The 13,728-nt window shown below is 42.4% G+C and overlaps 1 protein-coding gene across 4 annotated transcripts in view; it reads right to left on the reverse strand.

The window, feature by feature from the left end:
* PHF2 (PHD finger protein 2) overlaps positions 1-13,728 on the reverse strand; it is a 275,856-nt gene that overhangs the window by 29,518 nt on the left and 232,610 nt on the right. For all 4 annotated transcript variants that reach the window (XM_075833862.1, XM_075833861.1, XM_075833860.1 and 1 more), the window contains exon 18: positions 10,670-10,938. In XM_075833862.1, coding sequence (XP_075689977.1) covers positions 10,670-10,938 — 269 coding nt within the window. The remainder of the gene's footprint in view (positions 1-10,669; positions 10,939-13,728) is intronic.

A 13,728-nucleotide genomic window follows, 5' to 3' on the forward strand; every position in this document is an offset into this window, starting at 1 on the left:
CACCCTGGACAGTGAATTCCGATCAGAATATAGAGCAACCTGTTAAAAAAAAATATAAAAGACGTTCATACTTACCGAGAACTTCCTGCTTCCTCCAGTCCGGTCTCCCGGCCGTTGCCTTGGTGACGTGTCCCTCTTGACATCTGGCCCGACATCTCTGGATGACGTTTCAGCCCATGTGACCGCTGCAGCCAATCACAGGCCAATCACAGGTGCAGCCAATCACAGGCCAATCACAGGCTGCAGCTGTCACATGGACTGCCGCGTCATCCAGGGAGGTCGGGCTGGATGTGAAGAGAGGGACGCGTCACCAAGATAACGGCCGGGTAAGTATGAATTTCTTTAACTTTTATTACAGAAAGGGCTGTCCCTTCTCTCTATCCTGCACTGATAGAGAGAAGGGCTGCCGATTAGTGCAGTGTAATTTTGCAGCCAAAAACGTGCCCGTAAATACTGGTGCAAAATGGGTCGAATACGTGTGACACCGGACCCGTATTTACGGGTGGGAAAAAATACAGTCGTGTGCATGAGGCCTTATAAAAGATAAAAGCATGTCCTGCTCATGTGATGATTACACGGATGTACGGCTCATGAGAGATCTCTGATAGCTGAACTGTAAGGCCATGTTCACACTGCATGGATTTGCAATAGGAGTTTGTTAGAATCCCTGCGGCAGAGATCCATGGATGAGACATATTTCTAACACGGGTTTTCTCCTCACCTTGGAGCTACTGGACCTTCTGAGGGACATGGGTTAGTCACTCATCTCTTTGGTATTTACTAAATTTATATTACATTCTGGGACCATCTAGCCCCCTTTGAGACTTAGAGACGCCGAGCATACTTACTGGTGCTTCTAAGATGTGAGTGTCAGAACACTATATAGCAATGTTACAATTGACCTTTTCCTCCACAGACACTATTGTGGCATATACTCTGTCTGTGTTATATTTTACTGTGTGATGTAACTCTGCATAACCCCTGTTTGACATAGAACATTATCATTTGTTTGGCTACTGTTGATATGGCTTTTTGCCATCTATTAGAGCCCACTTTTTGATATCTATGTGCTCTTTTGTCCTATGTGCAACTCATATACAGTTCTCTGATTTTTGGTCTCGATTTTAAGTATTTGTATTTTGTATTGTCCAATAAAGTTTCTACCTTTTCTATGCCCTTGGCATTTAAAATCAAAATAGTATACAGTGGAGGAAATAAGTATTTGATCCCTTGCTGATTTTGTAAGTTTGCCCACTGTCAAAAACATGAACAGCCTAGAATTTTTAGGCTAGGTCAATTTTACCAGTGAGAGATAGATTATATTTAAAATAAAACAGAAAATCACATAGTCAAAAATATATATATTTATTTGCATTGTGCACAGAGAAATAAGTATTTGATCCCCTACCAACCACTAAGAGTTCAGCCTCCTCCAGACCAGTTACACGCTCCAAATCAACTTGGTGCCTGCATTAAAGACAGCTGTCTTACATGGTCACCTGTATAAAAGACTCCTGTCCACAGACTCAATTAATCAGTCTGACTCTAACCTCTACAACATGGGCAAGACCAAAGAGCTTTCTAAGGATGTCAGGGACAAGATCATAGACCTGCACAAGGCTGGAATGGACTACAAAACCATAAGTAAGACGCTGGGTGAGAAGGAGACAACTGTTGCTGCAATAGTAAGAAAATGGAAGACATACAAAATGACTGTCAATCGTCATCGATCTGGGGCTCCATGCAAAATCTCACCTTGTGGGGTATCCTTGATCCTGAGGAAGGTGAGAGCTCAGCTGAAAACTACACAGGGGGAACTTGTTAATGACCTCAAGGCAGCTGGGACCACAGTCACCAAGAAAACCATTTGTAACACATTACGCCGTAATGGATTAAAATCCTGCAGTGCCCGCAAGGTCCCCTGCTCAAGAAGGCACATGTACAGGCCCATCTGAAGTTTGCAAATGAACATCTGGATGATTCTGAGAGTGATTGGGAGAAGGTGCTGAGGTCAGATGAGACTAAAATTGAGCTCTTTGGCATTAACTCAACTCGCCGTGTTTGGAGGAAGAGAAATGCTGCCTATGACCCAAAGAACACCGTCCCCACTGTCAAGCATGGAGGTGGAAACATTATGTTTTGGGGTGTTTCTCTGCTAAGGGCACAGGACTACTTCACCGCATCAATGGGAGAATGGATGGAGCCATGTACCGTCAAATCCTAAGTGACAACCTCCTTCCCTCCACCAGGACATTAAAAATGGCTCGTGGCTGGGTCTTCCAGCACGACAATGACCCGAAACATACAGCCAAGGCAACAAAGGAGTGGCTCAAAAAGAAGCACATTAAGGTCATGGAGTGGCCTAGCCAGTCTCCAGACCTTAATCCCATCGAAAACTTATGGAGGGAGCTGAAGATCCGAGTTGCCAAGCGACAGCCTCGAAATCTTAATGATTTACAGATGATCTGCAAAGAGGAGTGGGCCAAAATTCCATCTAACATGTGTGCAAACCTCATCATCAACTACAAAAAATGTCTGACTGCTGTGCTTGCCAACAAGGGTTTTGCCACCAAGTATTAAGTCCTGTTTGCCGAAGGGATCAAATACTTATTTCTCTGTGCACAAAGCAAATAAATATATATAATTTTGACAATGTGATTTTCTTTTTTTTTTTTTTATATAATCTATCTCTCACTGGTAAAATTAACCTAGCCTAAAAATTCTAGACTGTTCATGTCTTTGACAGTGGGCAAACTTACAAAATCAGCAAGGGATCGAATACTTATTCCCTTCACTGTATGACTCCTTTTTTCTATTTGTTTCAAATATTTCTAACACGGATTGGCCACTGAAGCCACATGTGGATTTGACTCCTTGTAATTCAATAGAGCTAAACTGTGACGTATCAGTGAAATATCTGCATTGCGTTCATTGCTCCTCGCAGATATTTTCCTGAGGTCTTATTTACACGAGCATGTTAAACGTCCGTGGGACGGCCGTTGAAACAGCGGCCGTCCCACGGACCTATGTAATTCAATGTGGCCGTTCACACAGCTGTTGTTTCAACGCATCCCTCCATAGACTCTAAACTATGGGGGATGCATGACATAGCATCCCGCAGAGCTGAGCACGGATGCACCTCGGATGTGAAAAACACCAGTTTTTCATGTCCGAGATGCGCAGCGTTCGTGTGAATCAGGCCTGAGTGTGTGAAAGAGGTATAACCTACCCCATTTACATGCATTGCCGGAAGAATGTTAGTGGATCCTGTTACAATTTAAACAGAATCCTGAATGTGTGAACATGGCCTAACGGCATATTCATAAACAGCAGATTTGTTGCAGATTCAGATGAATGTAATAGTCACAGAACTTTCTGCAGCAAATCTGAATATGTGAATATACCCTAACAAGCCCGGCACCGGTGTTCTCATCACCTCAGCAGAACAGATGGTCATCCTCTGGACAATAAGGCCGGGTTCCCACGAGTTGGATACGCTGCGTAAAAACCATGCAGCGTATCCGACCTGGAACCCGCAGCACACGCCGTACGACAAACCGCACCTCATTCTGGTACGGCTTTTCAGGCCGGAATTTCTGCTGCGGTAAGTAGCGTTGAAATAATAATAATAAAAAAAAAAAACATACTTACCTAGGCCATTGTCATAGCGACGCATCCCTACGCGGCGGTCCGGTCCATCCCTGGATGTCGCTAAAGCCCACATGACTGCAGCAGCGTGTGATTGGCTGCAGCGGTCACATGGGATGAAACGTCATCCCTGGAGGCAGGATTGGCGGAATAAGCAGGGAGTTCTGGGTAAGTATGATTTTTTTTTTTTCTCAGTTGCGATCTATGCGGCAGAATCGCTGCGATTCTGCCGCAAAAGTCACAACATGTGGTTTTCTGTTGCGGGTTATTTTCATCCACATTGAATTCAATGGGATAAACCTGCAACAGAAAAGCAACGAAAACGCATTTAAATTAGATTTAAATTCCGCACCGCAGGTCAATTTATTAACGTTTTCGCCAAATTATTTTCCAGCAGTGCGGGCATGAGATTTCTAAAATCTCATCCACATTGCTGCTACTTTAAATCTTACGTGGGAACCCGGCCTAAAGGTTCCTATTCAATGACAACAAGCAGAGATCTTGAAGACAGTGAAAATATATGCCCAAAGTATATTGGAAAATTGCATGAATAATCTGCTGAAAGTGGATTACCCTGTTAAAATGAAATTTCACTTTTGGAGCCACTTTAAGTAATGTTTAAAGGGAGAAACGTAACTACGGCTATGATCACAATTATTTTTTTTAATTTTTAAGATACAGCTACTGTGTATCCTGTATATGTACATAGAAGTTGTATTCTTCTGTCAAAGCCGATTCGACAAGTCAGCTGCACTAACGGCCCTGGCAAAAGCTGGTCTTGTGTGTCTCTGATATCGATCACATTTAAGTTTATGAACCAGGATCCAGCTAATAACGATTATATACGAGTTGATGAACTTAGATGTGGTCATTATTAGCTGGATCCTGCTTGTCAAAGACACGCAGGACTTGCATTCACCGGAGCCGTCAGTGCAGCGGACCTGACAAAATTGGCTTTGACGGAAGGATACAGCTTCTATGTATACAGGATACATAGAAGCTGTATTTGAAAAGGTAAAAAACATTTTTTTAAATCACCTCAATCATTGATTTATTAACAAAAAAAAATGTTTTTGAATCAAAGGTGTACCTAGCCTTTCATTCTGCTAAATTAACAAAACAAGATTAAATATTGTGAATAAACATGTAAATGTATTTACATCTAATGTGTATATTGCAATAAGAGCCACATTATACGCAATGCACCAGAATAACACAAAGGAGCGGTGAAATGAAGGAAATGTTTGAAGCCCTTCTAGGTCCTAACTACACTCCAACTTCTGGGTTTCCCTAAAAATAACATCAATTATAGTTATGCAATGGAAATGAGTGGTCTAAAACAATGAGACTATAAACATTAAAAAACAAAAAAATAACTACGGTGGATTTACTGCGAATGTTAAAATTAGTGAATTGAAAATTTTACAATTTCCCTGGCAGGACATGTTTCTGGGCATCTGGGCAGTCGAGTGCTCTACACACTAGAGAGATGCCATAGATGTCCATGACATGGAGGAATAAGGTTGTCCTCTAGTTCCCTGAACATCTAGCGGCTCTACATGGAAAACGGAAACCTAGATAGCGGTCACATCTGACTTTTCAGGTTTTTTCATTGTACTGTATCTATATTATGCCAACAATACAGCAAGGAGTTTTTTTCATTGAGATGTCTGTAAATAATAAATGCATAATCCGCACATTCTAACATCATAGGTGCCGACATCTCATTAGTAGCAGAACCCCCCCCCCCCCCTTATAGATCGGTTCTGCTAAGTGGCAAGTTGTCTCCTGTGCCAACAGGATAGAATGTGGATAGGATGGCACATTCAGGCACACAGCTGCTGGCACTTTATGGGGGTAGACACAATCTGGCTGGTATTGTGTAGAAAACCATGTTCGGCTGGTAGTATATGGGAGCGCGGCACTGGAATTGTATGGGGACCTCATTGTTGTTGACACTGTATGGGGGCACTGTGTAGCTGGCACTGTAAAGCTCACCTCTTCTGCTGTAGACCGTCATTTTCAACAAGAAACCGTTCCTGTTATTTAATCAGTAATACACATGAAGCTTTCTTTTCCATTCAAAAGTACTTAGCCTGCCGCTTTGTGCTTTTATGGTTACAGGATTCCTCGGTAACAAACATTCTTATAATTTGCAGGAACGGGTATATTATTCCATACAGTATATGTTACGTTAATTATCTGTTCCACAAATGCTTATTTTTATGTATTCAAATGCAAAAATAAATCCATGTCAGTACACCTATGTATACTAATGCTAATGGTTATTGTGTTCTGATGCCTTCAGTTCACCAACATTTGCCGATCAAAAATATAAATTTGCAGTGTTTTAGCGAGACAATCTGAACAGTAATATTAATCTCAGTCTGCATGTGAGACATACTGCACATTGATTCAGATAGGCCTCACACCACCACATCTCATATTCTGCAGATGAGAGAATTACATCTTCTCTTATTCTATAGACAAACCTGCACAGCACCACTTCTCTACGTGAGGACAGTCAACTACTACTACTACTACTACTACTACATACCTCCCAACCGTCCCAGATTCAGAGGGACAAACCAGGATCTCGCCGATGTCCCAGGCGAGATCAGCTCCCTGCTTCAGCATTAGTACAGAGGACTGCTCCCCGGGCACTGCACTACTTTAAGCACTGAGCCCGGGGAAGCCCTTGAATTCACTGTCCATATATGGACAGTGACGTCAGTAGCTTCTCCTGGAGCGGAATCCCCTGGCAGAGCATTGCCAACGCGCCTTCCAGGGATTCCGCTCATAGAGGGCATTCCTGACATCACTGTCCATATATGGACAGTGATGTCAGGGGCTCCTCCTGCAGCGGCATCCCCAGCCACAGCGTGCTTGATGCTCTGGCTGGGGATTCTGCTCCTAGAGGGAGTCCCAATGGCTACAGGCAGGGGGGCAGCGCTATCTACAGGGGGAATGACACTATCTTTAAGGGGGTGTGGCACTATCTACATGGGCACTGTGGCACTATTTATGTGGGCACTGGCACTAGGGGCAGCTAAGGGGGCATTAAACTATATGGGCACAGCTAAGGCAGCATTATACTGTATTGGGGCAGCTAAAGGGGCATTCTACTATATGGGCAGCTGAGGGCGCATTATAGTGTATGGTGGCAGCTAAGGGGGCATGGTGGCAGCTAAAGGGACATTATACTGTATGGGGGCATGATACTGTATGGGGCAGCTATCAGGCATTATACTGTATGGGGCAGCTATTTGGAATTATACGGTGTGGGAGGCACAAAGGAAGCATGATACTGTGTGGGCTAAATCAGGTGTGTATGGGCGGAATTAGAGGCGTGACTCAAAAGGAAAAAACTTGCCGTGGCGCTCTATGTGGGCCGCATCGGTTGTCCCTCTTTGCGTTATTTGAAAGTTGGGTGGTAAGCTACTGCTACTATTACTACTACTACTGTTACTACTACTTTTCTTATTTGTAATGAGACAAACACAAGCAATCTTGCTCGAGGCTAGTTGCAGTATCACTTCCTGTAGCTGAAAACCAGCCTGTTTACCATGGTAAGGCAGTCTATTGTATAGCACAAAAACGTCCCTGTCACAACTTCTGCTTATGTAGCTACATCTTCTCAAAAGGTGGTAACCCAGAAAAGATGTCAGGAAAGTTAGGCAAACCTAGGATGAATACACTACAAGAAGAGAAGTAGACATACATATAGATGGGAATGTAATACTAAGTAAGGCCTTATTCACACTGCCGTGTTCAGTCCGTGAGATACAGACCGTATGTCAGCCGCAATTTCCGGACCAAACGCAGTTCAGGGAGCAGTACTACTAGCATCATAGTTAGGTATGATGCTAGGTGTCCCTGCATCTCCACGGGAATAATGTCCCATACTGTAATCATGTTTTCTATTCCCGTGGGGAGGCAGTGATGCAAAGCGTAATGGATGATTATGATGCTAGGAGTACGGCTCCATGAAATGTGTTTGGCCCGGGAAATGCGTCCGACATCCGGTCCGTATCTCACGGATCGAACGCGGCCGTTTTAATAAGGCCTGAATATACCTTGTATAGCTAGTTACTGCAATGGACTGGAGTTAGACTTTAAAGAGGCCGTGTCTGCTCTCCTGACATGACTGGTGTAGGAAATACTTGTATTCCCCATAAAATACCGAAGCTGTAACATATTTTCTCAGAACTTTGTGGTGTACCATTCCTCTGCTATTCCTCCTAGAAATGTATAAATAAATTAACTGTGCGTAACACGTTTATTATTCACGTACACAAAGCCATTATAAAGCTTAGGCAGGAGAAAAGAAAATGGATTATGCGCCGTAAACATTTGATAATATTTAAAATTATTTGCAGTCTGACTGTGCAGAATTTTAGTTCCAAAAGACTCCTTATTGAAATCTGGAAACCAAATTTATTTTACTGGCCTGCGCTCACCACTGGAGGCAAACCCGAAATCTATTTACATCAGACCACCGGCTGTTTCTGATTTCAACCACAAATGGAGCTTTAAATCAAACGAGAGCGATTGCCTGAATGTGAGCCCGGAATCAGCCGTCTCCTACTTATTCATTTTCAATAGGAAGGTAATTGAGTTCATAACATTAAACAACCTAAATTATATAACTCTTCTGTACGTCACTATTAGAGCAGAAAAAAGGACAACCAATTCCGCAGTCTGGGATCCCATGCAGAAACTTCAATGTTCACCTGTCATACAAATACACGTTGGCAGCCATGTTCATGCAAAAGCACCAGTATCCTACAGCAGCATCACTGGGAAAGGAAGTAGGCACGTGTAGGTGGTTTCCAGTATGCCCAATGATATCTCAATGTAATGGTGGCATGAGTGATCGGTCATCTGGGCATGCCAATGCCAGGACCTTTGATCTGGTCATCACTATGGGTCCCAACTGTCTGACACCTACTGATGTCATAACAGGTGTACGGCACAAAACACCCACTCAAGTCATCTGCATTATAAATGTTTAAACTTATACCTATATCTTTGCCTTAAAGAGGCTCTGTCACCACATAAGTGCCCTGTCTCCTACATAAGGAGATCAGCGCTGTAATGTAGGTGACAGTAATGCTTTTTATTTAAAAAAAACGATCTATTTTCACCACTTTATTAGCAATTTTAGATTTATGCTAATGAGTTGCTTAATGCCCAAGTGGGCGTATTTTTACTTTAGACCAAGTGGGCGTTGTACAGGGGAGTGTATGACGCTAACCAATCAGCATCATGCACTCCTCTCCATTCATTTACTCAGCGCATATGGATTCTGCTAGATCTTATACTAACACATTAACAATACTGAAGTGTTTAGACAGTGAATAGACATTCCACGGGATGTCTATTCAAATCTCTGCACTTCGTTACTGTTTCTATGGTAGTTACAGCCGAGGAAGTGATCTCATTGTAACCTGTCATTTACAGCGAGATCTCGCGAGATCACGCTTCCTCTGATGTAACTACCACAGACAGAGTAACGAAGTGCAGAGATTGTGAATAGACATCCCGTGGAATGCCTATTCACTGTCAGTATTGTTAATGTGTTGGTATAAGACAGCACATAAGGATTTAGCAGGATCCCTATGCGCTGAGTAAATGAATGGAGAGGAGTGCATGATGCTGATTGGTCAGCGTCATACACTCCTCTGTACAACACCGACTTGGTCTAAAGTAAAAACACGCCCACTTGGGCATTAAGCAACTCATTAGCATAAATCTAAAATCAGTAAAATAAAGTGGTAAAAATAGATCGTTTTTTTAAATAAAAAGCACTGCTATCACCTATATTATAGCGCCGATCTCCTTATGTAGACACTTATAATGTGGTGACAGAGTCTCTTTAAAGAGGATGTTTAACCTCTCTTGAAATATCTGTTTTAGTAAATACTCGTATTGCTGTTCCTCTATTATTCCTCCTGAAAATGTATGAATCAACTGATCATGGGATGTTACCATTTCACACACTATTAACAAGGGGGTATGGTCATACCCAGTTGCCAATTTATTCTCACTTTTCAGGAGGAATAACAGAGGAACATCATAATTCAGAGTTTTAGGATGTTCCATAACTTATTTCATGGGGAACGCAAGCATTAATAAAACAGACAACTGTCAACAAAACTGACTATATTTGGCACAGAATGTTTTTTTTGGTCTATTATATGCTCGGTATGGACACATATATTCACTTTGTCTTTTCTCTTAATATTTGCAGCAGCAAAAAATGTTAACTTTTAGAATAATACTGCATCATTTTCAGATAATGAGACATTTTCAACACATTTAGAAAATGCCTGCCGCTTTTCACATCTTTTTTTTTGTATCACTAAATATTTGCCAAATGTCACAGATTTCGAGGAGCATGCTAGATTGTAAAGAAATCCCTGAAGGTGCACAGCAAAAATTTTTGGTTATTCAGCTATATATATACTGTACCTGGTGCAAAATTGAGTAGTACATGCGGCCATCTTCACAGCTCCACTTCTCTTGCCCTCTATACTGAATGTAAAGTAGGCTCTGGATCTTTCCTTGTAGTCAATGCAGAGCAAAATTAAAGGGGTTGTTTCACTAAGATGACATATTGATGCCAAAGAGGTGAGATTTCACTCTATGAGCCAGAGCGGAGAGCTATTAACACAGCCCGGTCCATCGGTGTATTACAATGGTAGCCATTCAGTTGAACGACAGTCATGTAGTACTATATTTTTCCTGTAGTGGCCGCTGCAGCTTTCCCTGGTGATAACAGCTGATCGCTAGGGGTTTTGTGATGCCGGCCCGCTGTGATCAGCTGATCGCTAGGCTTGCTTTATTTGCAAAAAACAACCCCTTTAATGTGTGTTGCATAATAACATAAGCAGAAATCCTCCAAACCTGTTTTATTCAGCTTCAAATTAGCACTTCTCTTGTATTTTGTGCTCTTATCAAAAGGTCAAGGTTACAATACACTCATGCAGGGTGTATGTATTCAACTGGTGCGTCTTACCAAAGTCGGAGTCTTTAAAGCATGCTCCCAAGTTGTCCTGTTCCTCTTCATAGTCGTCCACGGTGATGTTGTTCTTTGCGCCTTTTTTGCTGACTCGCTTGCTCGTACACTTGTTGTTGCCTGATTTCTTAGAGTTTTGGGCTGATATGGAGTTATTTTTAGATTGGTTTGTATTCCACGACGTTTGTAGACAGGAGTCAGAAGGCAAGTTAGCCATCGACAGCATGCCCTGTATTGCTTCTTGTGTGCTTGGGGATGCAGGTGGCTGACTGTGGAGCAAAATACAATGTTCGGTTACAACACAGCACAACAACCTTTCCTGCACGTGCCTCTTGTGCTAGTGGAGAAATCTGGCCCTGCATATTTTTATATTATATTACTGCCTGGTGATCCATTGCTTATTAGTGACCAGGGATCTCTGTTTGAGTAACTGTCCTCCATCAAAAACACCAGAGGGGCGACACATCAGGATGCACCCATGTGTGCGAGAACTGCACAGTACAGCAAAGCATTCTCAGTACATAAAAATCAGTTGCGGATTTATTATAGAGGCTTCCCCATTACCACTCAATTTATACACATCTGTAACTGTACTGCAATAGCTGTATACTACCAATCACAAAAAAGTAGGAAAAAAGAGCATTAGGCCTTATTCACACGAACGTATTTCACGTCCATGTGCTGTCCGTTTAAATAACAAACGGAACCCTGACCAGTGCAATTCAATGGGGCTATTCACATATCCGTATTTTTTCATGGAGCGTGTGTTCGTTGCGTGAAACTCACCGCATGTCCTATTATGGTCCGTTTTTGCGGATCAAACTTGCCCATTGAAGTCTATGGGTGCATGAAAAACACGGACAGCACAGGGACGTCATCCGTGTGCGGTCCATTTTTTCCAAGCATTAGTAGCTATAGAGATGCAGAGATAAAAAAAAACAACTAAAACCAAGTAGTGCTTGCAGAGGAGAAACACGCACGAGAAAAATAGATGACACACAAAATCCAAACTGATGCAACATGGACAGTCACATGCATGAAAAACTTAATGAAAATTGGACACGCTTGTGTGAATAAGGCCTAAGACTGATGTAGGTGATACATACACACAATATGTAGACGGGTACAAGCTCACAAATAGCGTTAGATGTATGGATAAGCTCTATACATTCATTGCTATTTACACAACTCACGCTATGGATGGGCCACGGTTCAGGCACCACGGCAAAGTTACTTTGGTAAACATCAAGACTAAATGTTAAAGACATAGAACCCCTTCAAGCTTATAGTTATGGGACTGATCTCTTCATGAAGAAAGTCTTGCCTTTAGCCTAGCAGAATAATGAGACATGTGAGAAGATAACTTTAGTGGATGTCTGTGAGCGGAGACCCGCACTGATCGCTACAATGGAGGGGCTGCAGAGATCTACCCCTTTAAATTTTAGCTTGGATATTTCTGCATCTCCGAGATGCGTTAACAGTGTTTTCATTGAAATACAGAATTAAAGTTTCAGTCATATGAAGGAAGCCCCATCAACGTCACTCAGAGATATGGAAGTCTCTGAACTAAAAGCCTGTGCTCCGCACGTCCCTACAATTCCATCAACTAGGGGGTCCCATCTGATGGCCCCCGACCAACGTTACCTTCTGATATGTCACAAGCATTCACTTTCTCAGTGCAATGTCCTTATTTAACCTATGGAAAAGAAATCAGAACATCACTTGTGAAATCTGCCAAGAAAGTCTACAGCTCGATCCTGTGTGTGATCTCCTCTTACTCCTCCCAGAGGTAATTGTAGGTGAAATAGACCATCAAACCTGCAGGAAGAACTGCTGCCGGGCACATCTAGAGCTCCGCGCAATTAAGCAGCACATAGAAGAACGGGCCAGATCGTTATACAAACTGCCCATTACTCAGTAAAGAGGGAAGTTCATCTCTATCTGCAGAATCGCATTTTAATCTGTTTAATGAAGGACATTACTTATAGTAGAAACCTCAGTGCATTTTAATATAACCATGATACTTTGCTTGCTTTAACCCCTTAATGACCAGACCTGAGAAGGGTTTCCCCACAAACACATGTATCCCTTATCCACAGGATAGGAGATACATGTGTGATTGGCTGGGAGTCCCACCGCTGGGCCCCCGAGCGATAAGAAGAACGGGGGACCGAAAGTCCCCCTAAGTGCTCCATGAGGATGGAGCGCGGGTGCGCATGCTCGACCAGCGCTCTATTCATTTCTATGGAGCTGCCGGGGACAGCGGTCCCAAAAGTCCCTGAGAAATGAATAGAGCACTGCCTAGTAAGCGCACCAGCGCTCCATTCTCATGAAGCACTTCGAGGGGCCTCTCGGTCCCCCGTTCTCCTCATTGCTGAACGTTCCAGGGGTCGGACCCCCAGCAATAACACATGTATCCCCTATCCTGTGCATAGGGGATACAGGTGTTTTGTGGGAAAACTACTTTAATGACCAGCTACATTTTTTCGTTTTTACCTTTCAGCAGTCAATTTTTTTTTATTTTTTTTTACATATGAGGCCTTGTTTCATGTAGGAGATTTTTTATTTCCCGTGCTGTTTGGGGTAGAAAAAATGTACTGTGTTATTTATTTTTGCGGCATGAATAGAAGAAAAAGCAGATTTTTGGTGTTGATTTTTTTATCCCGTTCACATTTCATGCTAAATAAACGTTTAAATTAATTCTTCAGGTTATGGCGGCTTATATGTGTAGGGTTTCGTTTTTTAGTGTAATGTTATAAAATGTGTTTTATGCAAAATAATGACTTTTTCTTTGGACCTTTTTTTATTACATTTTTTTTTAATCCCATGAAGGGATAACTTTATTTACAATTTTATTTTTTATTTATAATCTATTAGCATGCTCCTGTATGCAAATACATTATACTGTGTCACTATGACACAAGCTGGTGTTAGGGACACGGTGTCGCGGACCGTGGCGATCAGAGGGTTAAACAGTAGGGGTCTGAGTTTTTTCTGATCCCAGCTGCATTCAGGAGGTTACAGCTCCTGCTTAGAGGATGAGCACTCGCCAAAAGACG

This window comes from Rhinoderma darwinii, chromosome 7 (genome assembly GCF_050947455.1).
Source record: "Rhinoderma darwinii isolate aRhiDar2 chromosome 7, aRhiDar2.hap1, whole genome shotgun sequence".
Taxonomy (NCBI): domain Eukaryota; kingdom Metazoa; phylum Chordata; class Amphibia; order Anura; family Rhinodermatidae; genus Rhinoderma; species Rhinoderma darwinii.